Here is a 26,215-nt window from a genome sequence, read left to right as displayed (position 1 = left end):
AAGTTTAGCCACAATAAGTTTAACAAAATTTATTCCATAATTAACATTTTATTAGTTTTTTTTATGGAAACAATGCACGACAAAAGGAATTAATTAAGCAAATTAGAGTAAATGAGTTTTGTATGTAGGGTTTAGTTCTATGTTTTAATAAATCTAGTGGGCATAAATTTTCGCTTTTTTTTTACTATTTTATAAAAAACTTGAATTAAAACATTTTTTATTTCAAAATCTGATCCGTGCTTTATTTATTTCAACTTAAAAAAAACGGAAAAATTCTTAAAAGTATAGCTTCAATCAGGAAAATCAATGTGTTAAAGTTAAAAAAAAAAAATTGGTACAAAATGTCACGTTAAACACATTTAGTGTTTATTTTTATGTTTTAATAAATTGATTTGACATAAATTTTTGTTTTTTTAATATATATTATAAAAATTGAATTAAAGCATTTTTTTGGTCAAAATCTGATCTCTGCTTGATTTGTTTCAAATTAAAAAAAAAACGGGAGAGCGTTTTAAAAATAGATATGTTCTATGCTATTAATTGTATCTTTTAATAAAAACTAAAAATGAAATAATCAAGGTCAATATTTAAGGAAAAATTAATACCTATAGAAAATAATATTGTTGTTTCAAATCTTTCACTAATAATTTTAATTTGGAAACAATTTTAAAAGTTACAGCAACAATTAGTGTGACATAATTTACTCCATAATTAACATTTTATTAATTTTAATTTGAAAATAATAAGTTCAGATTTTAAACCCTTAAAAGTTACAGCCACAATTAGTGTGACATAATTTACTCCATAATTAATGTTTTATTAGTTTTTTTTATGGAAACAAATAAAAGCTAATACGTTTGGAATCAATTACGCAATGACCTAGAAATTTCATCCCAAAATATATATATATAATGCACGGTGGTAAGCATCAGTCTCCATTCACCTACTCCATGGAACCAAGTAAGAAGGGAGGTTATGGTGAGGACAGGGCAAAGAGAAAGACAATATTATCAAATAGAAGAAATTGCGGTACCTCATCAAGTTCAACCCCAATTGTTCTACCTTAGATATCAATTCTCAAGCTCTACACACACCTGCTACAATTTCAAGAAAATCATTCTCAACTCTGCAAAGAACTCTTCGAAAAATCAGTCCCAACAAGTTATTAATAGCAGTGCAAAAAAACACATGGCTAAAGCACGTCAGCCCCTTTCAAGCGATGAAAATTCTCCAATCATTGGTAATGTATATGGTTTTTTGTTTTGTTTTTTAGAGTGGTTATAATCGCTATCTTTGGTATACATTTCAGTGTGAATCATTTAAAAAATCACAAAATTGAACTTGATAATTATTTGTAAATTATGACTTTTTCTGATTTATAACACATAAATTAAGGAATTATTTTTGTGGCTTTGCAAAAGAAATGATGGAATTAATTTTCAAATAAAATACAATCAATTAATGTAAAATGTGTTGTTTCATAAGAAAAAAACATGGAATGTATACCAAAGATACATTCTTACTGGAATAGAAAACACTGATTTACTGGGTTTTCATTCCTTACAAAACCGCTGAATTTTCAAAAAAGTCAAAATAATTACACAATATTTACATTCGGGGAATATCACAAAATAAAGTTGATGGTATGTTTGAAGGAAAATATATAGAAATATGGTGAGCGGGATTAATACCCTGTGATTTTTTGGTTGCCAAATAAAACAGTTTTATAATTAAAAATACATATTCTATTTGGGAATGGAATATTCTTGACAACTTTAGACATCATTAACCCTAATTTCAACTATAGATGCCTCCTTATGTGACATTTCTCCTCCATCATTCCTTGCATTTTCCAGCACTTGAAAAATTTGAGAAAAACCTTTCTTCTGATGGCTTCAAGAATCGATGATCTGACCACAATTGATGCCTCCAAATAAACCTGGACAATTTTTGCGAAAGTCAATCGTTTATGGCTGAAACGAGTTTATATGGCTCAAAGCTACCCTTTTCAATGGACATGATACTTATGGATGACAAGGTATAGCACTTTTTTTTTGAATCAGTCAGTTTTAGTGTAATTTTGTGAATGCATTCATAAATTGCTTAGTTTGTAAACTTTTAAAATTTCAGGGCTCTAAGATTCATGCTACTGTTAGGAAGACTTTGATTTATTGATTTCAGTCTTTGCTAACTGAAGGAAAAGTATACCAGATTTCATTCTTTGATGTTGGCGAAAGCGGATGTGATTTTCTCCCAATCGAGCATCCATTCAAGATCAACTTTGATATTCAGACTTCTGTACGATTGCTTCCTAACAAGGCTATCAACATAACGCCGTACTCTTTCGTTCCACTTGGTGACATAATGTATAAGGACCTTGATACATCATTCCTTATAGGTATTAACTCTTCTGTAACCTCTTGATTTTTTTAAAAATTGTTAATAATTTTCCTTACATTTTTTTTCTGTATTTCACCAGATGTAATTGGAATTCTCACTGGAGCAAGTGGAGAACAAGAGTTCGAAAAAGATGGTACTAAACAGAAGAGGATAACTATTGAACTTGACCAAGATGGATACACCTCATGTTATTTGCTTATTCAAGTGATCGATCCTAATTTTATGTTTACGAAAATTTATTTTAATAACTATTTTTGTGATTAGGGTTCGGGTTGAATGTGTTTTTCGGAAAATATGCTTCTGAAGTCGTTGATAATCTTTCATTTGTTGATGCAACCAATGCTGTCGTGGTTGTGCAGTGTTGTAAGATCAAGTCATTTAAAGGTATTAATTAATTTTTTTTAAGCTGACATTGAAATTATTTTAACGTGTTTTATTTTTAATTGTAATTATTTTTTTACAGGTAAGGCTAGCATAAAAAATGTTTATGGTGCTATTAGGGTTCTTTAAAATCCTCTAATTCAAGAAGCTGCCCCTCTCCGTGTTCGGTAAATTATATTCTTATGGATTTATCTCAAAAATTGTATTTTTTTTTTAAAAAATCTTTAATTCAATGATTTGAATTAATCGTAATAACGGCTAATCCCTAGGTTCTTGGAGTCAAATGATCCCGCAGCACAAATTATTAGTCCGCTTCAAGACTCTGCAAAAAAATCATCCCTTGAAGAAGATTTCTGAAAAAGAGTGATGGGAAAACTATCGAGCAACTCAAAGATCTTGCTGAAGTATATTGTTCACTTTATAATTCCACAATAGTAATTATGTCTCCTTCAAATAACATATATTACAGTTATTTATTACTGCATTTTTTTTCAGAAGTCATTTTATGTTGTACTTGGTACTGTTAAGTATATTGCAGAGGGTATGGTCTGGCATTACCATGCGTGCAAGTGTAGCAAGAAGGTGTATTGTCAATTATGTTTTGCAATGACTATAAATACAAGTCAGGGACAATCTTTATTTCATGTTGGACTGTATTTGCCAAGGCCTGTCTTTACTCATGGACAATTATATGTTGCACTATCAAGAGTTAAATCTAGAAAAGGTTTGAAAATACTAATCCTAGATGACCAATGAGTAGTTTCTAACACTACCCGCAACGTTGTCTATCAAGAAGTCTTTGAAAATATTTGATATATAAGTGTTGTTTTTTACTACAATTTTGTTGGGTTTATATTTTTTTAAATACCAAATCTGATATGTCTTTGTTTTAAGTTTTGACAGTATAAATAAATATCAAGCAGCTTATTGGTCATCTAACTTGAAGGATAATTCCGTTGCTATAAGGTTTGTTTTTAATTTATAAATGATATATCAAGTTCATCTTTGTATTGCTTACTAATTATTACTCGGATATCTACTTTTTTCATTGTAGGTTATGTTACTCAAATATTGAATTGGTAGCAAACTTCAACTTCAAGTCTGAAATCATTATCACTGAACATAGACAGCAAGTTCTATTAAGCGATAACGCTGTTGACATTTTTGTGATTTTTTAATTTGTTTGTTTTTGCAAGCATTCCGTAAAAACTTGGATTTATAATATTATTCATGTGTTCACATCGGTAGGTCATACAACAAAATCTATTTAACATTTTTAAGTTGGTCTATTCACATACATGTTTGAACCTATTCTTTGTTATTTGATATTCTACAGATATATCTACACAATAAACTTAATCGCCGTGCAACGCACGCGTGAAAATGAGTAGTAGTATTTGAAATGAGATTGTTCACTTTATGATAAGAATGTCTTGGCTCTAAGAAAATTAAATAATACTGATGAGTAAGTCAAAAATAAATATTATTTTTGGAAAGAAAAGATACAAAGTTTATAGAACGAGATCGACATTATACCCAAAAAGTTGTATATGAAATATAGAGGACTGCCCAAGTCCTGATTCTATATGGATGCTTGGCCCAAAATTATTTTTGGTTTGTTTATTTCCTTTATTAATATTAGAAAGCCTATAGGCTAATATTACGATTTAGCCGAGCCCAGTACAAGAAAATCAGTATCTGGCCCAATATGTAAATGCTTCAGCCCATTAATAGATGTGTGGATTGAGAAGATTATAGTGTTCAAACAGCAGCATGTGGATCAAAAAAAAAAAAACAGCAGCCTGATTTGACAAAAAATAAAACAGCAGCCTGATTATTTCAAATATGTCTTCTTAGGTTTCAGTGTTTCACGAGTAATGATATATACACACCTCATTTTTAAAACACTTCATTTCCACCTATTTTTGTTTCTATCTCTCTCCTCTTACCATTTATCACATCTCATACTTTCTCTCCCTTACTTTTTCTTTTCTTTCTATCTCTCTCATCATTCCACCTCACACACCTCAAAAGAGGTGTGTGAGTAACATTACTCGTGTTTCACTCTATGGAAATGCAGAAATAAATTTGTCTTTGAAGGGGGAACTTGGCCCATTTGTAAAAACTTTTTCCTTTCTTGGTTTTATTTTTGATAAGCTTTTTCCTTTCTTGGTTGATGAAAAAGTGAAAATAAAAATTATGTTAAATATAGGTTATGTTTGGCACGCCTAGCTGATAGCTGAAAGCTGAAAAACTACGTAATTGGAACAAAAGTGTTTGATAAAGCTAACTGTTGAACAAACTGAAATTGTAAAATGTCATAAAAGGACATACTTGTATAATTTTTTTTATATTTAACATTACTTTATTTTCACATTAATACCTATATGATATTGATATTAAAATTATTATAAATATTTTAATTTCACTCAAGTTATTTATCATCTTAAAAATATAATATTAATTTTTACTTATTTAATTTTCTATATTTTTATTAAATTAAATAGAATAAAACAAATAATTTGTAATTTGTAATAAAATTATTTATTTTATTCTAAAGTATTAATTATTTGTGTGTGGGAACGATGTGCATATGAGAAAATGTGATAACTGATAAGTAAATATGTTTAGTAAAAAACATATAAGGTTAAATGTGGAATTTTAATAAAATAATAAGGATAAAAATGAGAGTATATCTAATAAGTGATAAGCTTTAAGCTTTATGCTACCTGAGATAGCTTATAGCTTAAAGCTTTAAGCTATTGAACTAATTAAGCTCATTCACCAAACATTTTTATAGAGCTTTTAAATTAGTCAAATGAGCTATAAGATAGCTGAAATAACATGTCAAACATAGCTATAGTTTATGGAATTTTTTGTCATGTGCGTTATATGTTTTTTTCTTGAATTTATAAATTACCTAATATTCAGTCAACATATGTTGACTATTATAAATTTGAGATTTAGTCACATAGAAGACTCTTCATCTCTCTTTAGATGTGTATTGTGTGAGGATCGACCTTAATAGCTCTTCCCACTCATTCAGTCTATATTTCTCTCTCTTTATCTTCAAACAACATTGTTGAGGAAAAAATGGAGATCTTATGCCTGTTTTTTATATCCTCCATCTCAATTTTTGTTTCCAAAGTTGAACATCCTAGTCCTCATTCTGCATTTTTAATGTGACTGATATAAGTGTATTGGGTATAATAAGTGCAACTCAGATCTCATATATGATGATTTGGACCAGTATATAAAATTTTAATAACAACATGAGGACTAGGATGATTTAATTAAAAATTTATTGAGAAAATTATTATTACACATATATAACCTCATGTATTAGGTTAGGTTGTATTACTTATAATACTGAGTGACGCACTTATATGACTTACCTTCTTAAACATGATGAATGATTGACATAAGATTGTGTTATTTATACTTGATTTAATTATACAGCCTCTTGTTTTCTTATAAACGAACTTATCCGGTTATCCTAGTCACTTTATATGCTGTGTGGACAAAAAGCTAGAAAATGTCCAAATCTTCATGATCTTCATCGTGCGCAAATACGTCATATCAATTCATCCTCCCAGATTGGTGAGGTCACACTGACCAATGCATGAAGTAAGAAGCTACTCAGGGAACAAATGAAGGATATAATCATTTGAATTTTAGTAATAATGATACTCAAATATATAAATTGTGATGGAGTAATGATATCTACGCACCTCACTTTCTCTTATATCTCATTTTCACCCCTTTTTCTTCCGATTTTTATCTGCATTTTCTATCACATTACACATCATATCACTTATATCTATTAATTCTCTTTTTATTTAATACAGTGGAGGTGAAAAAAAGTGGGTAAGTATCATTATTCATTGTGATGAATGCATACATGATACACCTAATAAGAAACACATGTATCAATTCATCACAATTTATACAATTTATGTATAGACACTTTTGTTTATTTTTGGCTAAAAAGCATTTTTGACCCTGATATTTTAAGTTTATGCAAATTCTGTCATATTCTATTTTTGCCGACGTTTCTAACCCTGATGTTTTCAAACAGTGCACCGTCTACCCCTCCGCCAATCAGGCTTTCTCAAGAGAGGTTCTTGAGTGGATTGGAGAGATGAAGAGGAGTATATGAAGTTGATGATGATCAAGGAAATAATATAAATTAAATTTGCTTGATGTATATATTAATTATGCATGTAACTGAACTGGTTAAATGCATGCTTTGCTACTTACAGGTCTTGAATTTGAATCTCCCATGCCCCTTTTTTCCAATTTCACTTGTAATTTCCACGTGGTAGGTCCAAATAATATTAAAAAAAAAAAAATCAAATCAGCTCATTCCGTTAGTTTTTTAACGTCTGACTGGCGGAGGGGTATACGGTGCACTGTTTGAAAACATGAGGGGTAGAAACATCGACAAAAATAGAGTAGGGGCAGAATTTGAACAAACTTGAAAAATCAGGGGCCAAAAGTGCTTTTTAGCCTTTATTTTTTTAGTTCATTCTACCACAGCAAACAAACTTATACTCCAAATTAGGAAATTAGAGATATAAAGCTATTTTGAGCGAGTTCGTCTTAGCTTTGTATTTTCATGGCAAGGCAAATCTGTTAATAAATAATGTCATTGGAAGAGGTGCGGACCTATGTTGTGATGAGAGGGGTTCATCTGAACGATGAACCCCGTGAACCAAAAAAATTGCACTTAATTTTTTATATAATTATTTTTTGAACCCTTGAAAATTATTAATTATATTAGTAGATTAAGTTTTGCACCTATTTGCATCAAAGACCTACATATTTGTACAATTATGACATGTATAATTTCTCACGTACGTATAAACATATTAAAATTATTTTTAATTATATTTTTACCGATGTGTTCATTTAAAAAATTTGTACCCCTGACCCCAGGGTCCTGGATTCGCCACTCAAGCGACCAGTGGGCATTGTCATCAGATATAGGTAAAATCAACCCAACTACTGCTGTATTAAATAAAAAATTAGTAAAGAGTGGCTGAATGGAAAATTGGAAAGTAAATATTTTTCCAGATGGATTAGTCAACCATGGAAGTCAGGACCGGCCCAACACCAAATGAGGCCTAAAGCAATTTTTAATTTTGGAGGCCTTAAGACATGATTGATCTAAGACTAAATTTTATTAATTTTAATTTTGGGGGCCTTTTTTACTTAGTAAAAAAAAAATTAGAGGCCTTTTTTTACTTAATAAAAAAAATAAATTTTTGGAGGCCTAAAGCCCTTGCTTGAGTTGCTTTACCCTTGGGCCGGCCCTGATGGAAGTTTTAGAGAAAATGTTTCATTGTAGTTCCTTTTTTTTTTCCTTTTTGTTTTGATTTTTCAATCAACAATTGCTTGAGACTTGAGAGAACGTTGTTCTCAATACTTTTCTCCACGATGTTAAAATCTACCATGAATGTTATATATATTATAACATTTTCATTCCCTTCGAAAGAAAAAAAAATCAATCAATCCAGCTGTCTAAGTCGCTCTCATTCTAGAATCTAGCTACTTTACATGAATCTCTTGGTTTGATCCTCCCTTACATAAATACTACTGTTGCATGATTACTTAGGATTCTTTAATAATAACCCTTGCATTAACGTAAAGATTAAATGTAAAGGTTAAAGAATTGAGATCATATATAGATACAAGCTTCGCATCTAATTTGATCAGCATGCATGTTTTAATTCCAAGAATTACTACAAATAAATAAAAATGAAATGACTCTCTAATAATTAGTTGAATGAATGTGGCAGTTCATTAACTTATAATATAAAGCATTTGAAAGATATTTACTAGTTTGTCGTCATTGTCGTCATTTTGAATTCATTAATTCAACTGTGGCAACTAGAAAGAAATATCTATATGCATGCATGTCGCTTGAGAAATAATCAAACAAAACAAGTGGCCTACTTTTAGTATAAGAAAATAAAATACAAGTGACCTGATGATGAACAAGAAATCATGCATAATGTGATGTGATGTTACTTAATTTAATTAGCTGAAGAGTCAAGATATCAAGTTACTTGCTGTGACATTACTTAATTTAATTAATTAGCTGAAGAAATCATGCATAAAATATATTTATGCTGAACACAAAATTTTTTATTCTTTTTACACATTTAATATTCTGCATTCCAGTAGAAAAGATAAGATTTTCATCTACTCCGAAAAAACAACCCCCCTCCCCCCAAAAAAAAACTATGGATGAATTAATTAAGGCCAATATTATATTTTACCTCACTTGAACAAAATTAGATATATATACATGTAGTTCAAAAAAATATTGAAGGTCAAGGAGCGAGGGTTTTGTTTCTCAAGTAAGAAAGGTGGCAAAACGATATGCAGCAAATCATTTTCATCATAAGCAAATTAAAATAACAATTTATTCTCTGAGGATGAATTCATGAGTAACCAATTTTGTTGAGGACAACATAATTATTAAAAAATTTAAGACAGACTTATGAGTATTATTTCTTATATTTTTCTATAAGTAAAAATTTTATTGAATATAGGTACAAGGAAACTTAAATTTAATACTCCATCCGTTCCAGTATGTTTGTAGTTTAAGGTTGTGACACAAAGAGTAAGAAAACAATTATTGATAGTATAATTTGACTAGATTGCCCTTATTTAATTTTACTAGTATGATGTGCAACTATTAAATTTACTTAGATAGAGAAGAATGTAATTAATAGAGAAGAGTTGTGGTTGGTTAATATGAAATGTGATAAGTGAGAGAAAATGTATTAAATGAGGGTATATGTGGAAAAAAATTAGAAAAAAATGTATTGATTTTCTAACACAACAAACATTTTGGGATATTGAAAAATTGTGTAAAACAACAAACTTTCTAGAACGGAGAGAGTACGAAGAACATGAAAAGATTAATTAGTTGTACATTAAATTAATAATCTCTTATACACGTACTCTTCAAGAGACTTCAAACTCATACTTAATTTTTTTGGTTTAAATAGGAGTCAATTGAATCTAATCTCTCTAAGAAATTCACAATTTTCAGTCTCAAACATGATCAAAATAGGTGAAGTTAGTCCCTATCATACTTTTTGTGCCGGTTATGTTTTTATGTATTATCGGTTAACCGCAACAAATTATCTAATCTTAGTTTTAGTGGCGGTTTAAACCGCAATAACAATGAACTTATTTCACCCATTTCATTTATATATGGTGGAGACTAAAATGTATGAATTATTTATAAAGGATATTATTCCTATTTTACCGGGACAAAAATATACTTAACCCTATATTTCTTTTAACAGATTTGACTTCACTAAACACAACAACTACATCTTCATTATCGATTATGAGTCCTAGCGAGATTCCAATTTTTTTTTACCTGAATACATCATACACTTTTGATCAAATCATATAGATAATTAACTATTATAATTGGTGGAGTCGTGTATGTATGGAGATATATATAAACAAACGGTATATAGTATACATATAACTAGAAAATTACAAGGGTTAGTTGATGTAGCTAGGTACTATATATAAATATTATTTTATTACGAAAACTTTATCTCTTTTTTTTTTTTAATAATTTGGAGGGTTAAAGCCTAAAAAAACTTTCTCTCTTAACGTGACTGCTTTATTTTTGTTACATCTACTTCCGCGTCCCTCGCCTGTACATAAGTGCAAGACCATATTTTAGCCATATATGTAATGTAATATGCGGCAGCAAGGATGAACTAGTCAAAAGCATAATCAAGTGAGATATAGATGTCGACCATTAATAAGACTTATACTAACCAGGAAATTAAAGATTTGTTGAAATCATTTCATGCAGGAAGCGATGAGAGTTTTTAGGGGAATAATGCATTGAGAGCCCAATCAGGAATGAGTGGAAGTTTTCTTAACGCTAGCTCATTGATGTGTATATATATACTTCGTCTCACTTCTAATTAATAATAAGTAAGGGTAATTTAGTAAAGTAATTAAAAAGTTTTACAAATTTATTACTCTTAACTAATTTTAAGATGCATTCCTTTGTGCTAACCTTTATAAGGTTTAATTTGATACTATATCTTCCTTTGTTTTTTTTTTGTCTTCCATCCTATTATTTTACAGCTTAATTTGGCTTTATGCACTAATTTTTATCTGTTATCAGTTTAGTACTCCCTTTATTTCAGAAAGTTTGTAGTTTAAGGTTGTGGCACAAAGAGCAAGAAATCAATTATTAATAGTATAATTTGACTAAATTGTCCTTATTTAATTTTACTAGTATGATGTGAAACTATTAAATTATACTTAGATAGTAAAAAAGAATGTAATTAATAGAGAATAATTATGGTTGGTTAATATGAAAGGTGATAAGTGAGATAAAATGCATTAAATGAGGGTATAAGTGGAAAAAAATGAGGAAAAATGCATTGGCATCCTAAAATAACAAATTATTTGAGATATTGAAATCATACCGAAAACTACAAACTTTATGGAACGGATTGAGTATCTTTCCGTTGTTATAGTTATTATTAAAAGTTTATGTATTAAATGTGGCTCTTCATATTTCTTTCAAGTGGGCGCTGAACTGATTGATCCTATTCGGATTAATGATCCAGTAGCAAGTCTCAGCTATGAACCGTATTGGGCCCAGTCTAAGCCTTTACTTTCTCTGCTACGAACTGTCCTAATTTCGACCCAAAAAAAAAAACTGTCCTAATTGTACAAAGTCTTAGCTTTTACCAAGTACAACTTATTGACCCCAAAAAAAGTACAACTTTGAAGATAAATAATTCAACATCATTTTTATTATTTGAATAAAAATGTTTCGTGCATACTATTTCTTGCCGCACACCAGACACACTGTGATTGAGCAAAAACTACCACAATTGGCAGAGTGTTTGCCACAAATTGCGGTGTTTGGTGTTAATCAGCAACAAATTGTATGCGTTCGATGTTTGTCATAAAAACAATGTACATAAATCAGAATTTAATGTGGACGGTGAGGTATAATGAATTGTCCGCCACTGGAGTGGCAACTATTAAACGGCTTCTTTCTCATACTTAACTCCTCATGTTACTTGTTATTTTGCTCGTTTTTCAATCGTTAGAAGAGAATTGGCAGATTGTAATGAATTAAAGGAAATTAATACAATCACTAAAAGTCACAATATAATAAATGTAGTCACACACGTATATATGGCTATATATGGCTATGTTACGTACGACGGTGTGATAAGTCAGTATTTTGCTTGCAGTTGAAAAACAAGAGGGCATTTCGCTTTCGAAGATCGGTCCTACTACAGTACTTTTGATTTCTTCTTCCGACACACAATTTTAGCATGGGAAACCTACAGCAATATTTCACATTAACCATCTGTTTACGTTCTTCTTTGTAAGTATTTAATTAGAAAGTTTCGTGGGATTGTAGTTGAAAAGGGTGGTGGAGCAGCAATACTTTAACGTCAAATTGATTAGTCGGTTATTCATTGTAAGGAATTTTTCATATGGGCAGTTTATTTAGTTGGAGGGTGTAGGATCTTATTTCTACCTTTCTACGCTCATTTGAGAGATCAAGATTGTTCCCAATTTTATTGGACCTTAATAAAAAGTTGCTTTCATCTTTAAAAAAACACAAAGAGAACTTTCAACAGCAGTAATATTATATTCTATTTTTACTTATTACCTTTTACTATTAGGGCTGACGTTTAACGTACAATGTTAACATCACGTCTTTTATTATTATAAAAATATTTTTAATATTCTCTAGCATTTTTCTCTTTATTTTTTTTTAATGACTCATATCCAATATTTTTAATGTTTTCACTGAATTTCTCTTTAATTAATATGTCCTTTTTTTTCCTATCATATTATTCATTTTATTTTTCATGTCTCTATCATCTTCAAGGTGTGAGTGTAACTATGTTATCAAACAAACTTTTTCACTTTCTTTTACTTTTAATATTTCAGAGGTTATAATTCATTTACACATGACTCAGCTCCGATCGTTTTTCATATAATTTTCTCATACATTTTATTTCTATTTATCTATTTTTCTTCTTCTATCAAACCCCAAATCATGCCTCTTACTTTTCTTTCTATTCCTTATATTTTTCTTTAGGTGTGGGTGGAATATAATTAGGGTATGAATGAAGTTTTATTGATATTTAAAAGAGTTAATACCTTACTCTTTTGTTTTTATCTTTCATGTAGACAAGAAAAGTGTATATATAAGGCACCATCATATTTCGCTCTAGTTAGCAATACTTGAAGTTGCAAGCAATCTCTAGAATCCCCTAAAAGCCATCCATAGATACAAATTGATTCCCTTAAGCCAAAACCCCTAAAACTTAATTAGCTACACAGATAATGGATTCGCTTCCAACATGGCAAACCATAGCCAACCTCAGACATGAACAACTCCCTATGGCTTTCTTGTTCATGGTCCCAATGTTACTACTGTTGGGTTTAGCCTCTAGAATTCGCAAAAGACCACCATACCCGCCAGGCCCAAAAGGCTTACCCATCATAGGCAACATGCTCATGATGGACCAGTTAACCCACCGAGGCTTAGCCACCCTTGCAAAACAATACGGCGGCATCTTCCACCTCCGCATGGGGTTCATCCACATGGTGGCGGTTTCCGACCCCGACGCAGCCCGCCAGGTCCTCCAAGTCCACGACAACATCTTCTCCAACCGGCCAGCCACCATAGCCATTAGCTACCTCACCTACGACCGCGCCGACATGGCGTTCGCCCACTACGGCCCCTTCTGGCGCCAGATGCGCAAACTCTGCGTGATGAAGCTCTTCAGCCGCAAACGCGCAGAGTCTTGGCAGTCCGTCCGGGATGAGGTCGACGCCGCAGTACGCGACGTCGACCAAAACACCGGCACCCCGGTAAACATTGGTGAGGTAGTGTTCAACCTCACCAAGAACATCATCTACCGTGCCGCCTTCGGGTCGAGCTCGAAGGAGGGGCAAGATGAGTTCATTGGGATATTGCAAGAATTCTCCAAGCTTTTTGGAGCTTTCAACATAGCAGATTTCATTCCTTATATTGGCGCCATCGATCCTCAGGGGCTGAACGCAAGGCTCGTGAAGGCACGTGCAGCGTTGGATAGCTTCATCGGGAAGATTATTGACGAGCACGTGCAGAAGAAGAGGGGTGGTGGTGGTGGCGTGGATGGTGATGGAGAAACGGACATGGTGGATGAGTTGCTGGCTTTCTACACGGAGGAGGAGGTGGCGGGTAGTAAAGGGAGTAGTAATGAGTCGGAGGATTTGCAGAACTCAATCAAGCTCACCAAGGATAACATCAAAGCAATCATTATGGTATGTGAATGTGATGCATGATTTGTTTTCTATATCAGATTATAACTCATCAACTGGTTAAAATTAACACTATAGTTAGTGGTAATTGACACGTTTAGTGTAACCCACTGGGCCACTGATGTTAACTCATGAGGGCACTGTTGGTATCATAAATTCAAAATTGATCACTTCTCTACATAGTACCATCTACAAATAGTGCTTAAACACCTTAGTGTAGTGTAGACATATAACACGTATCTCTTCTTTCTTTCTATTCTTTTCATATTTATCATATATTGCATTGTTTTTCTCTCCCACCTTTTCATTTTGGGTTTGTATTTATATTTTTTTTAGTACATTGAAAATAGTTTGTATTTATATTTGAGGTTGTCTAAATGATCCATGATAAATTTTTGGTTAAATAACACACCACCCAATCACATTGGAGATAAATGAGTTGAAAATAAATTAATAAATAAAATATAGAAATTTCAACTCATTTATCTCCAATGTGATTTGGTGGTGAGTTATTTAACCCAAATTTTATCATGAGTTATTTAGACAACCCTTATATTTGAAAGCACTAGTTTGACTTATATATAAAAATAAAAATAAAAACTTTACATTTCCATCAACTAGCTTATCTCGTGCTTTTGTCTCACTCTCATTTTTTTTCCCAATCTCTCCATTAATTACAGAAAGCGTGGTACAATTTTTTTTTCCCCTAAGCGAATTTTTCATGTTTAAATTATCAGAAAAAGTATTTATTCGTACTAGCTAATTGAATAAGTACGTATTTGCATGTGTTTGGCCATGTATAAATACATATATCTTTGTTAGCATATATAGTTTTAATTTATCAAGAGTTGATGATATGTCTATGTCAAAGACGAAGTACTCTCGGTTTAGAGTTTTTTAAACTTCAGGTGATTTTTGTGTGACAAGTACTCTCTCAATTTTAGAGATTTTAAAACTAAGGTTTTGTGACGCTTTTGTTCTTGATATACTATATTTTAGTAAGTGTAACAATTATGCACTAATACTATAAATTACACAAATATTTAACTAGGTTTCACTGTCTTATCATATGAACTAAAATTAAAATGATTATAAATATAACATAAAGATGTGAAAATTATTTGAATAGTATTATTAGAAAAACATGTCCCCGTCCAATTGTGAAAACTTCTGCCGAAATCGAAGAAGAAAAAAAGGTGAAATCTGAACATAGTTATTGTGATTATTTGTTGATTGAAGATGAGCAAATATAGCTGATCGATAAGATTGGATCAGGAATAGAGACATAAGCCAAACCATCCATTTGTATTTTTAGTGGGGGTTGGGTGGGTGTCATTTTTCCGTCCATATCTAGTTCATTGTTGTTTTCCTAATCACATTATGATTTCGGCAAATTAATCTCCAACGGTAGATTATGTTTGTTTTCTAGCTCTGACACTCCAACATGGAAATAATTGAATAATAAAATGTCCTTGTGGTACAGGATGTGATGTTTGGAGGTACAGAGACAGTAGCTTCAGCAATCGAGTGGGCCATGTCGGAGCTAATGAAAACTCCAGAAGAACTCAAGAGGGTTCAACAAGAGCTCGCTGACGTGGTGGGCTTGGACCGCGTGGTCGAGGAGTCCGATTTTGAAAAACTCACTCATTTGAAGTGTGCATTGAAAGAGACCTTGCGCCTCCACCCACCGATCCCGCTCCTCCTCCACGAGACGGCGGAGGATGTGACGATCGGCGGCTACTTCATCCCAAAGAAGGCACGCGTGATGATCAACGTGTGGGCCATCGGGAGAGACAAGAATTGTTGGGAGGAACCTAACAGTTTCAAACCCTCCCGGTTCTTGAAACCTGGCGTGCCAAATTTCAAAGGGAGCAACTTCGAGTTTATTCCATTCGGATCGGGTCGCAGGTCCTGCCCCGGGATGCAACTGGGTCTGTACGCGCTTGACTTGGCGGTGGCTCACCTCCTTCATTGTTTCACGTGGGAACTGCCGGACGGGATGAAACCCAGTGAGATGGACATGAGCGATGTGTTTGGACTCACCGCTCCAAGGGCGAGTCGACTCGTTGCCATACCCACCAAGCGTGTTGTCTGTCCACTGTCTTAGAAGGAGAAGAAGAAAAGGAAAAAGGCATCGAAAACAAAACAAATGGACATTTTTTTGGCATTTTCTTTTTAGGCTCCAATTAAACAAAAGTATATAGATATATGATGAAGAAAAAAATAAATATAAGAATAAGATTGTGCATGTGAGTATTTAGTTCTCCATCTCTATCTGTGTGAAAAGGGGGAAAAAAGAACTCTTAATGATGTAAGCTGTAATTTTGCGCCTTAAACATGTTCATATGTTCATGTGTTTTGTTGTATTTGTTTGCTTCCTATTTCCACTTTGATTTTGAACATTATAGAAGCGGTTGAGACAAGTCCGACCCAATACGTGCTCACTCAAAATATTGATGGTAATTTGATTGCCCCCATTTATATAAGGGAGCTTTCTCCTCCTCATTTGATAATTCTTAAGGGCTAAGGCGAAACTTTTTATTGTCTTAATGACTTTGTTCTTGGAGTTTTTTCGTGAACAATTCTCCTATATGGTGAATGAGTAATGGTTTTAGACACCTAATTAAATACACATATTTCACAAATTTTTGTCTTCATCTATTTTTTAATCACACATCATGTATTGCATTAGTGTAAAGCTGAAATCCTGGCAATGGTGTAATGCAGGTATGGGAAGTTTTAGAAATTCACTATTTGAATGGTTTACAAGTCCCATGATGTGTATCCAAAATTGTTAGCAGTGAAAGGGCCGTGGTGGTTTACAATTCACTATTTCATTACTACTATTGATTGATTTGGGAGCTGCATCCAAGAACTGTGGTGATTGAATGGTGCTCGCTGCTGCTGTGCTCGGGTTCCTCTCAATTGTGAGCTGCTTAGTTGCCTGAAGCATTTCCTGAATGGTCCAACCATGTTACTAGTTAGTGGCAGAGGGTATTAGCTAAGGATATACTTTGTTAGAGTAACTAAGGATATACTTTGATATAGTTGAGTCTGTACAAGTTTCATGTTGGTTTCTGTTAGTTCCTATTGTCGGGCTATTTTCTGTTTTCTCTTTTTCCTTTTGTTTGTATTCGGGTTGAAGTATCCCTTATACTCTGATATCTAATACAATTTTATTTATCCAAAAAAAAATGTATTACATTAGTTACTATGTGTTTCTTGCTTTTCTTCACTCTATATGTATCCATTTATAAGTTTTTTTTAAGAGTTTTTTTTTCCCAATAAATATAAGCCACTTTATAATATTTTATATATTTTAAAATAATTGTCAAAAAAGAAAATAAACACATATTAAGAAATGCAATTATATTGTTAAAATTTTAAAATATATTATTCTTATTTTATCACCGAAAGTGTATTTTATCTCTCATTGTTTATTATTCTCATATGAGCATTATATATATGAATAAACATCAATAACTATTTTCTTGGAATTATAAGTGGATATTTATTAAAACAATATTTTCTCTAAATGGGCAGTTATTTTAAAACCGAGGGAATGTCATCAAAAAATTTAATAAATTTTCAAAATTACCTTCATATTTAATATGAAAACGTTATGATATTTGTGAAAACTTTTTAACTTGGAGAAAAAAATTCTTAAAAAATTAAATTTATTGTGAAAATATAGAAATAAATTGGCTGAATTTGCAACTTTTAAAATAAGAGTAATTTATAAAAATTAATAAAACTTTTTACAAAATTATTATTACAAATTTCTCACGTTGAGTGTGAACCGAACATTTTTTAGTCTTACAATTTTTCCTATATATTAAATGGTTAAATAAAAATTTACCATCTTCTTGCTCCATTTAATATGTATGGAAATTTGTAATAGAAAAATTTGCAAGAGAAAACACAACACTTTTAAATGGTGAAATAAAAGCGAATCGAGAAGTAAGAGAATGCGGCAGACGATCGGGGTCATGTGGTTTTATTTTTTTGTCTTGGATTGCAGGCGACATTGAATTGAAAGCAAGTGTTGTGTATTTATACATGGGGTTAGATTTTGTTTGCTGTAACGATTTGACCTTAAAATCACGTGTTTAAACTGATTTTTTTTTTTAGTTTCTTTAAACTGAAATTTAGTCGTAGCAAACAAATGAAATTGATTTTTTTTGAGAGAAAAATGAATTAAAGAACGGTAACACTTAGGGGTGTGATTGTTAGTGAAATACAAAATCTAGCTATAGTAGGAAAGTATACAATACAAACATACTATATTTGGATAGAAAAGTACTCTTGCCTAATACTGTAATTTGCGTCTGAAATATGGTGAGGGTAGGAGAGACCTTTTAACAGATTTGCCTAATACTGCTTCCTCACCATGCATGCTTCTAATGAAAATTACTATTTTTTTACATTGAAAAGATAAATTTTACCCACTATGAATCGACCCCTGGACCTCTCCTTATGTCCCTTAGCAGTCAGCTCCTATCGCTTGAAAAATGTATTTAATTATGCACATTTTAATGAAAAAGAGTTTTTTATTTATTTATTAAAGTTTGGTAGAATTAACAGTGTGATTGCATGGTGATAGACACACATCAAGATGCATCTCTCTAATAGCTACTTGGAATCTAATTTCAGATTGGACGTGCATGATTGCACACTACAATAATATTTCTTTCACATCTCTTTTATCATTATACATTTGTTAGATATGAAGGAAAGAAAGTGAAATGAAATATTATATGTCATGTGGTAAGAATTGTAGAGAAAAATAGAAAGAAAATAAAATAAAAAATAAAATAAAAAAGAAAAAGAAGTGTGAATGAATCAGTATTCTTGCACACTGCACAACCAAAGAGTTAGATAACTTTTGGAGTTATATGTATAATTAAAATTAAGAAATGTTTGAATTTCTATTGAAGTCAAGGTAGATTCAATTAGTTGAAATTAATATGTTAAAATGTTATTTTTCTGATCGACATTAAATTCAATATGATAAAATATTCTAGTTTCTCAGTTGATGTCTTGAGATACGCAAGACATTGATTCTAACATCGAAACAAACATGTAATAATAGAATTGTGAATTATATTGTATAAAAATATGATTGGGAGATATTTCTGCCATGCTAAACTTTATTCTAACAACTTTTTATCAAAGAAAACCACCTAAAAACCTCATTCTATCACTCTAAATTTAATTTTACTCAATCCTACATTAAGACAAACAAGGACCCACAAACAAAAGGCACTTATAAATTATTCATTTGTTAACGTACGTTAATAAGTTTCTCATGAATAAAGGAAATTAAAGTTAGGTGACTCAACTTTTAATATACCATGAGACAGGAGAAGTTTTTAGAACATAGTATATTGAGGATTTTTTTTTTGGTTATAATAGTATCTTGAATTTGTGTGCCGGTAGCATACCGCTATATTCCAAAATTGAAAATTAAATTAAGTGGATGTATATAGTTTGTTATTATATATACGAAAGTGCAAAATCCGGATTTAATATTATAGACATCCAATTATATGGCGCATGTGTGTAATTAATTGTTACAGTAATAAATTAATTATGGATTAAAAATGAAATGATTAAGGTAAGCATGATGTAATGCAGTGTATTAATTCCGAAGCACACACTACCACGTAATAGCAATAGCATCGAAGAGAAAAAGATAAGAGCAGGAGCTGGAGTATTTTTGGTGAGAATATATAGCATCATGAAAGGGAAGGTTATTAGGCTTTTGTTTCTCTGGATTTTATTAGAATTCAAGTGAAAGGGAGGCAAAACCTTTCTCTTTCGTTGAATTTTATCAGAATTATAATTCAATTAGAACCATAAGTTCAAACATATACTAATTGAATGTGGCACTCCTTTTTCCATTGATGTGCTATATTGTCAATTGCAGAGCTCCACAGGAGTTGCCAATGTCATTCAACTACTTCTGGGATATAAATGACAAACGAGTAGTTGTCGACTGGTCTAATATTACGGAAGACTCTAGTATATTTTATTTATTTTTCATTTGAAAAATGGATTTAAGTTTCTTTACATAGAGATCCACTGATAATGATACACTCCAATCACATTTGAGTTAGTTAGGATAGAAATTAAATGTATTTAAAATAGTGTGTTGTTAGCACTTTTCATTTAACATAGTTTAACACATAATAATTTTATAACTCATATAAATTTATAAAGAAATTTTAATTTTTTTGCAATTTTTCTATCAGTATATATATATAATCAAAATGATGCAAATGTAAACTATGTAGTCATGTAAAAGGTTTTAATAAGTGTTACGTTTTATTTTCAATTTCACCATTTTTCACGGAATTAAAGTCCATTAATTTAAGAAGTCTACTATCATGTTTTGTTCTCTCTCAAAAATATAACAAATATGGAATAAAACTCCATCCTAACGTTATGATCTTATGCACTCAAAATCAATAACACAGAGGAGTCTAATAAATAATTGTCCATCAGAAATAAATAAAAAATAAGAGGAAAAAATTATGAAGAAGCAATAATTTTGTTGTGATTATATTTCAAATGCTCAGACTGTCATTTCTATGCATCATAGTCGAAAAAATAATTTCTTGACATTGATTAAGTATCACATCATAAAAAGTATTCATAGTGTCAATTATAATTTAGTAAATCAATGTAAATAAAACCTTTCATTTAGAATGTTGGAAACAAATTCATAGTACCTTTAAAAATAGTAATAAAATAAAATTATTTTCAATAAAAAAGAATCTATTGAGATTTTGTGTCAAATAAAAAGAGAAAATGTTTGATGCACCGACGGTATAAAGTTTTTTTACACCGTCAACCAATCAGATTTCAAGGATGTGAGAAAATATCTCTTTTCATTTAATTTCTTTAATTGACATATCACATCCTTGAAATTTAATTGGTTGACGGTGTAAAAAAACTTTACACTGTCGGTGCATCAAAATTAAACTCAATAAAAAACTATACGATGCTTGAATTCATTATCGCTCCAACTAATGGTAAGCAAGTGACTATGGATTTTTTTAGATAAACGAAAATATTAATGTTTAAGTGGTCCAAAAGGATTGGACCAACATATACAAAAGTGACGTAACACCATAGTCCAGGTGATTACTCATTTACTAAGTTACTACTAAAGATGAGATCACTGCTTTTCTTCTTCCTTTTCTTTATTTTGATTGTCTAATTGTACTCTGGTTTATAGCACCCTTGTGCTATTTTAATGGAAGTTTTTGTTTGGCCTTTAGAACAAAACTGAAGATGAGATCACCTAACAAACATTTTGCCTTTAAATTGTGATGGATAAGGTATTCACACAAATATTTTAGGCATTTATACATATCCCTTTACTTGCTTAGAATTATTATAGAAAAATTGTGATGGATAAGGTATTCACACAAATATTTTAGGCATTTATACATATCCCTTTACTTGCTTAGAATTATTATAGAAAAATTGTGGAAGTTTTTCATGGAAGGCGACCTTCGAAGTTTTTTTAATGGAAGACGGCCTATATTTTCATACTTACTAGATAAATACATTGTATATGTCTCTATAACAACACTTAAAAATGGGTTATGTATCTATTGAGAGAGTTTAACTCAACATCACGTCACACATTACACAATCCATAAGAATCAGAAGTGTAGTGCATAATAGTATTGGCATTGTTTCATTTAAAGTTGTTTCCCTTGATGTATCTGGGACACCTTTCTGGTGCAACCCATTAAGCTCCTTATCCAAGACATCAAATTGGCAGTCATCAAACAACGAAACATGCTTTTAATTTTGCTTTCAAATGGTTAAAAATAAAAGTATAAGATGAGTTGTGCCGTGGCAAAGACATTGCCCTGAAAATAAAAATTTAGCAGACTTTCTGGTGCGCGGCCCAATAGTGTTCCAGTGGAGTGTCACAAATAATTACACAGAAGAAACAAGACGAGAGAATAACTCTAATGGTGTGACGGCACTATATTTCTCCAGGGGGGTGGGGGGAGGGGTTGCTTTTTCTATGTTGCTTCACAGGATAACCCAATTTGATATTTGAATCTTTGCAGACAATGTGCATAAAGCAGCCAAATTTGATCACCCTTATAAGCCAGACCCATAACAGGTCCCAAACCAAAGTCGTTTATATGGGGTTAAACAACTAGCACAAGCCAGAAGCATAACATGCACATCATCAGTAACTTACAAATAAGGTATTCTCATTCCTTAAGAGGGGAACATAATTTTTCAGAATGACAACCACATCTGTTGAATCAGTAAAAAAAAAAAGATTCTAATCAAATGTCTGTAAATATGCTCATTATATATGAGGCAGGTACAACAAACTATGTAAGCTTCCACAGGTAATGGCAGGTGAATGAAAAAAGAATATGGAAAGAATAGGGCTTAAAAAAATGGCCCCTTCCGTGTCTAATGGGAGCCACTTAAGCTCCACCAGAATTCTAATACAACAGTTTCTCTTCTAGAACATACAAAATCTTCCAAAGGGGTGTTATATTTTCCACCTCAATTTTGTCAATGTTAATCTGAATCACATCAAGATGCGAAGAACAGCAAGGCCAACAGCAGATATTGAAACAAGGGTTCCTATGCAGTATTTTATCACATCATATTTGGCTGCTTCCAGATGTGCTCTCAGAGCATGGATCTCCTGAACATAGTAGTTATGATAAAGATAATCAATATGACAAGGAATGATATTAAGTGTACCTAGAGAATCACTTTTCATTATTCGCTAATTTGCTTACTCTGTCAAGTTTGTTAGTCAGGTTGTTAGTTTCAGCATTCTGATTGGCCAGTTCCTCCCTAATCCTCCTGCACTTAGAACGAAACATAAGTAATGATAGGAAAAAATGTGATATGCAACATAACACAAGTTCCTTAATGCTTGACAACCAGCATATTCGTTCAAAATTCTTACCCCCTTTCAAGGTTCAAATCCAACCGCTGGCCAGCAGTGACTTTATCTATCTCATACCTGCATCATAACCCGTGAGATTGCATCACAAAGATGACAACATGACAGATGAAGCTAGGGTTCGATAAAGGTCAATCAATGAAGTCATGGTAAAACAGACCTCAATTCACTGCGCATCTTCTCAATATCATTCCTAAGCTTCTCTGTCTCATGTTGAAGCAGAGAGAAATGGTGTCCCTGCATTGATACAATGTTTCCATCATATGATAGCATCAGACAGACAAGAAATAAACCACCTCAATTTAAAAATGATCTGAGGAAAAAATACAAGAGAAAAGAAAGGAAAGCAAGGAATGATGTTATAGCCAAAAAATAGGAAAAAAAGTAAACTAATTCCCACAGTAAAACAGATCATCTCCATGCATAATGTTCCAAGATATTGCAATAAAACAAACCAAACTTCTTCAATACAATATATTTTTTCTCATCACAATATTTGTTTCAATAACCACGCGAATACTTTCTAGAACACATCCAGCCGATTCATTTTTAATATCATAAGTTAACCAGATGAAGGGAGTTGGTTGAATTTTGTATCTAAATACAGTTCAAAAGAGAAAGAACAAATAAAGAACACCAGATAGCCATTTTAATAACACAAGTATCTAATTATCATCGCCTTTTTCCTTTGTTTTCCATACAATCTGGTCTTACGAATATCAGATGTTAGCATGCTTATCCCCCAGAATTTATGCCATTCTTTGAACTTGTCTTATACATCATGGCACCACCAACCCAGGAAAGATCATGTATGCCAGGGACAAGATCATGACAAGCAATATGAAAACGGCGGTATTCAGTAAAAGAAAGGGAAGGAAAGAAAAGAAACAAAAGAGGCAAAGTGCAAACATGAGAAGATAGGGAAGAATGGTGAAGGTAGCTAAGTTCTAAGCTTGAGTTTACGACCTTATTGAATAAGTTAATTAACTCAGAGAACACATCCAAAATATGGAGTTCTGGAATTATAATGTTTTATTGCTGTACATAACAATGACAAAGAATGACTACTTTGCATTTACCTAACAACAAGAGAAGCATGATGCATTTATTCCCTAATGTGAAGCATCAAATTCAAACGTACAAGTATAAACGATAGCTAGTCCTGGATTAGTATAATTTATGCAATTTATATCTATGACATCAGTAAGACTAAACTCCCACTGCCTGAAATAAATATATGCACAAAAGTCCTTCATAAATCAGTACTCATCTCATCCACATGCACCTATATCACAAACATCAAACCCCACATATAACACCACTTCTTCAGCAAAAAATACCTGTGAGCTCTGCACTTCAGCTTTGAATTTGGACAGGTTGGCTTCTTGTAGCATCTCAGTCTTAAGAAACAAACAGAAACCGAAACAGCTAATATTAGAACACAAATTGCATTTCACCCGACAATGGGGCACCACAAGGAAAATTAAACATTCATTAAAATTAGGTCCAAAAAGGGCCCTTACCCTTTGCATTTCTCCTTTGGACACCAACGACTGCGATACATTCTCGAGGCTGTCATTCAACACTTCAGTTATCGCAGCCGTTATTGCCTCGGCTTGCTTTGAAGGCACTCCTTGCCCCTCAAGTCTCCTAACCTAGACAACAACAGAATGTGACAAAATCACAAAATTAAACAACAAATTCACTTCCCCTAATTGTAACTCCGCAACCAAACAAGGAAAACAATGAAATGGATAGAAAAGGAAAAGTAGGAATGACAATTACAAGTGCTAATGTGTCAACTAGAAACAAGCGTTTTCCATTTGATTTCACCAGTTCAGAGAAATTTCTACAGCCAGAAATTGAAGGAAACGATGATTTCGAAACCCCAAAGCCTCCTCCTCCTCCTCCTCGAAATCCAGTTGAGGCAATCACCGAATTGGATCCCAATAGCCCCACCCTCCTGCAAGCCGCAACCGCGGCCATTAGATTCCAAACAAAAGGGGAATTCTGCAACCCCGGAATTCAACCAACGATTCCGAATCGACCCACAAACGTTCGTAGCAACAATCCTAACAGAAAATAACAAAAACCAATGAATCAAACAGGATGGGAAAAAGGGTAACAACGTTGTTGTAAGAGTGTTACCTGAAATTGAATGAATCGTGAAATGAAGAGAAGTGATTAATTGGTGGGAATTCGCGGTTGCTACCTAGTTTATCCTATTTTGAATCAAAATGATACAAACTGCGTTACGACACGATTTCTCAGTCCCATAATTGGGAACCAAAGTCCACGAGGGAATTTTGCTTTATTTCACGTTTTTGTTCTTTTTTCAGGTAAAGCATTGTATGGTTTTAGGTAATCACAAATATCAACTCTCTTTCTTTTTCAATAAATCTGCACTTCTTATTAGTAATCTCTATTTGTGTTGTGTGGTTATTCTAATTAAGGCTTGTTTTTTCTCATCCTTCACTAAAAATGACATAGTCTACTACTACTTAAAGTTCACCTCCCATGCTACTATTCATAAGAAACACTCAATCTCAACCCTCCATCTCTCAATCTCACCGTCCATCTTCTTTTTACGTTCATCATGTTTTCTGATTTTTTTTATTTTTATTTTTTGCCTTGCATTATTTTAATGGGCTCTAGACCAAGTCCAGTACCTACACTACACCCATCCAACACAGCTCAGTCTTTCATTCTTTCTCCGTCATCTCGCATCACCAAACCTCTTCCAACTTCTTCTTTTTCATTCCGTCATCTCGCTTCCAACCCATCCAACACGGCAACACAGCTCAACCATTATGAACCATCTCCGTCATCTCGCATCATCAACACAGCCCAAAGAACTGTTCATGAGGAAGGTTAGTTTTTTATTTCCTTCTGAACGTCACCTTCATCTCCCAGGCACCGCTGATCAACGCGGGTTCAACCATGGTGACGAAGAATACATCATCTTCTTTGATTTGTCATCACTCTATAGGTGAGTTCCAGAAAGAGATGAGAAGGTTGTATCAGATGAAGGTGGAAGGGTGCACTCTTTCGTGTTAGGTGAGGGTCAGAGTGAGAAGTCAAGATCATGGCAGGCAGATTTCATTTCGTCATCAATGAGCTGGTTCATGT

The 26,215-nt window shown here is 32.4% G+C and overlaps 3 protein-coding genes across 3 annotated transcripts; 2 read left to right on the top strand and 1 right to left on the bottom strand.

Moving 5' to 3' along the window:
• The first annotated feature begins 1,969 nt into the window (after positions 1–1,969).
• On the top strand, positions 1,970–2,910 carry LOC130737212 (uncharacterized). Its single transcript, XM_057588970.1, has 5 exons — positions 1,970–2,038; positions 2,182–2,398; positions 2,480–2,533; positions 2,665–2,763; positions 2,864–2,910. Exons 1-5 carry the CDS (start codon positions 1,970–1,972, stop codon positions 2,908–2,910), a joined length of 486 nt encoding a protein of 161 aa, XP_057444953.1.
• A 10,126-nt stretch (positions 2,911–13,036) lies between these two features.
• On the top strand, positions 13,037–16,487 carry LOC130740661 (cytochrome P450 84A1). Its single transcript, XM_057593334.1, has 2 exons — positions 13,037–14,124; positions 15,605–16,487. The coding sequence occupies exons 1-2, from the start codon at positions 13,159–13,161 to the stop codon at positions 16,226–16,228; spliced, it is 1,590 nt and encodes a 529-aa protein (XP_057449317.1). The 5' UTR covers positions 13,037–13,158; the 3' UTR covers positions 16,229–16,487.
• A 5,785-nt stretch (positions 16,488–22,272) lies between these two features.
• Positions 22,273–25,429, bottom strand: LOC130740660 (protein FMP32, mitochondrial-like). Its single transcript, XM_057593333.1, has 8 exons — positions 25,235–25,429; positions 24,872–25,158; positions 24,610–24,741; positions 24,427–24,486; positions 23,247–23,323; positions 23,090–23,146; positions 22,917–22,983; positions 22,273–22,819 (listed from the first exon to the last, which is right to left on the bottom strand). Exons 2-8 carry the CDS (start codon positions 25,070–25,072, stop codon positions 22,700–22,702), a joined length of 714 nt encoding a protein of 237 aa, XP_057449316.1. The 5' UTR covers positions 25,073–25,158; positions 25,235–25,429; the 3' UTR covers positions 22,273–22,699.
• Between the last annotated feature and the right edge of the window lie 786 nt (positions 25,430–26,215).

Source organism: Lotus japonicus, chromosome 2, assembly GCF_012489685.1.
Source record: "Lotus japonicus ecotype B-129 chromosome 2, LjGifu_v1.2".
NCBI lineage: Eukaryota > Viridiplantae > Streptophyta > Magnoliopsida > Fabales > Fabaceae > Lotus > Lotus japonicus.
The sequence above is the reverse complement of the archived record's forward strand: the minus strand, read 5'-3'. Positions and strand labels throughout refer to the sequence as shown.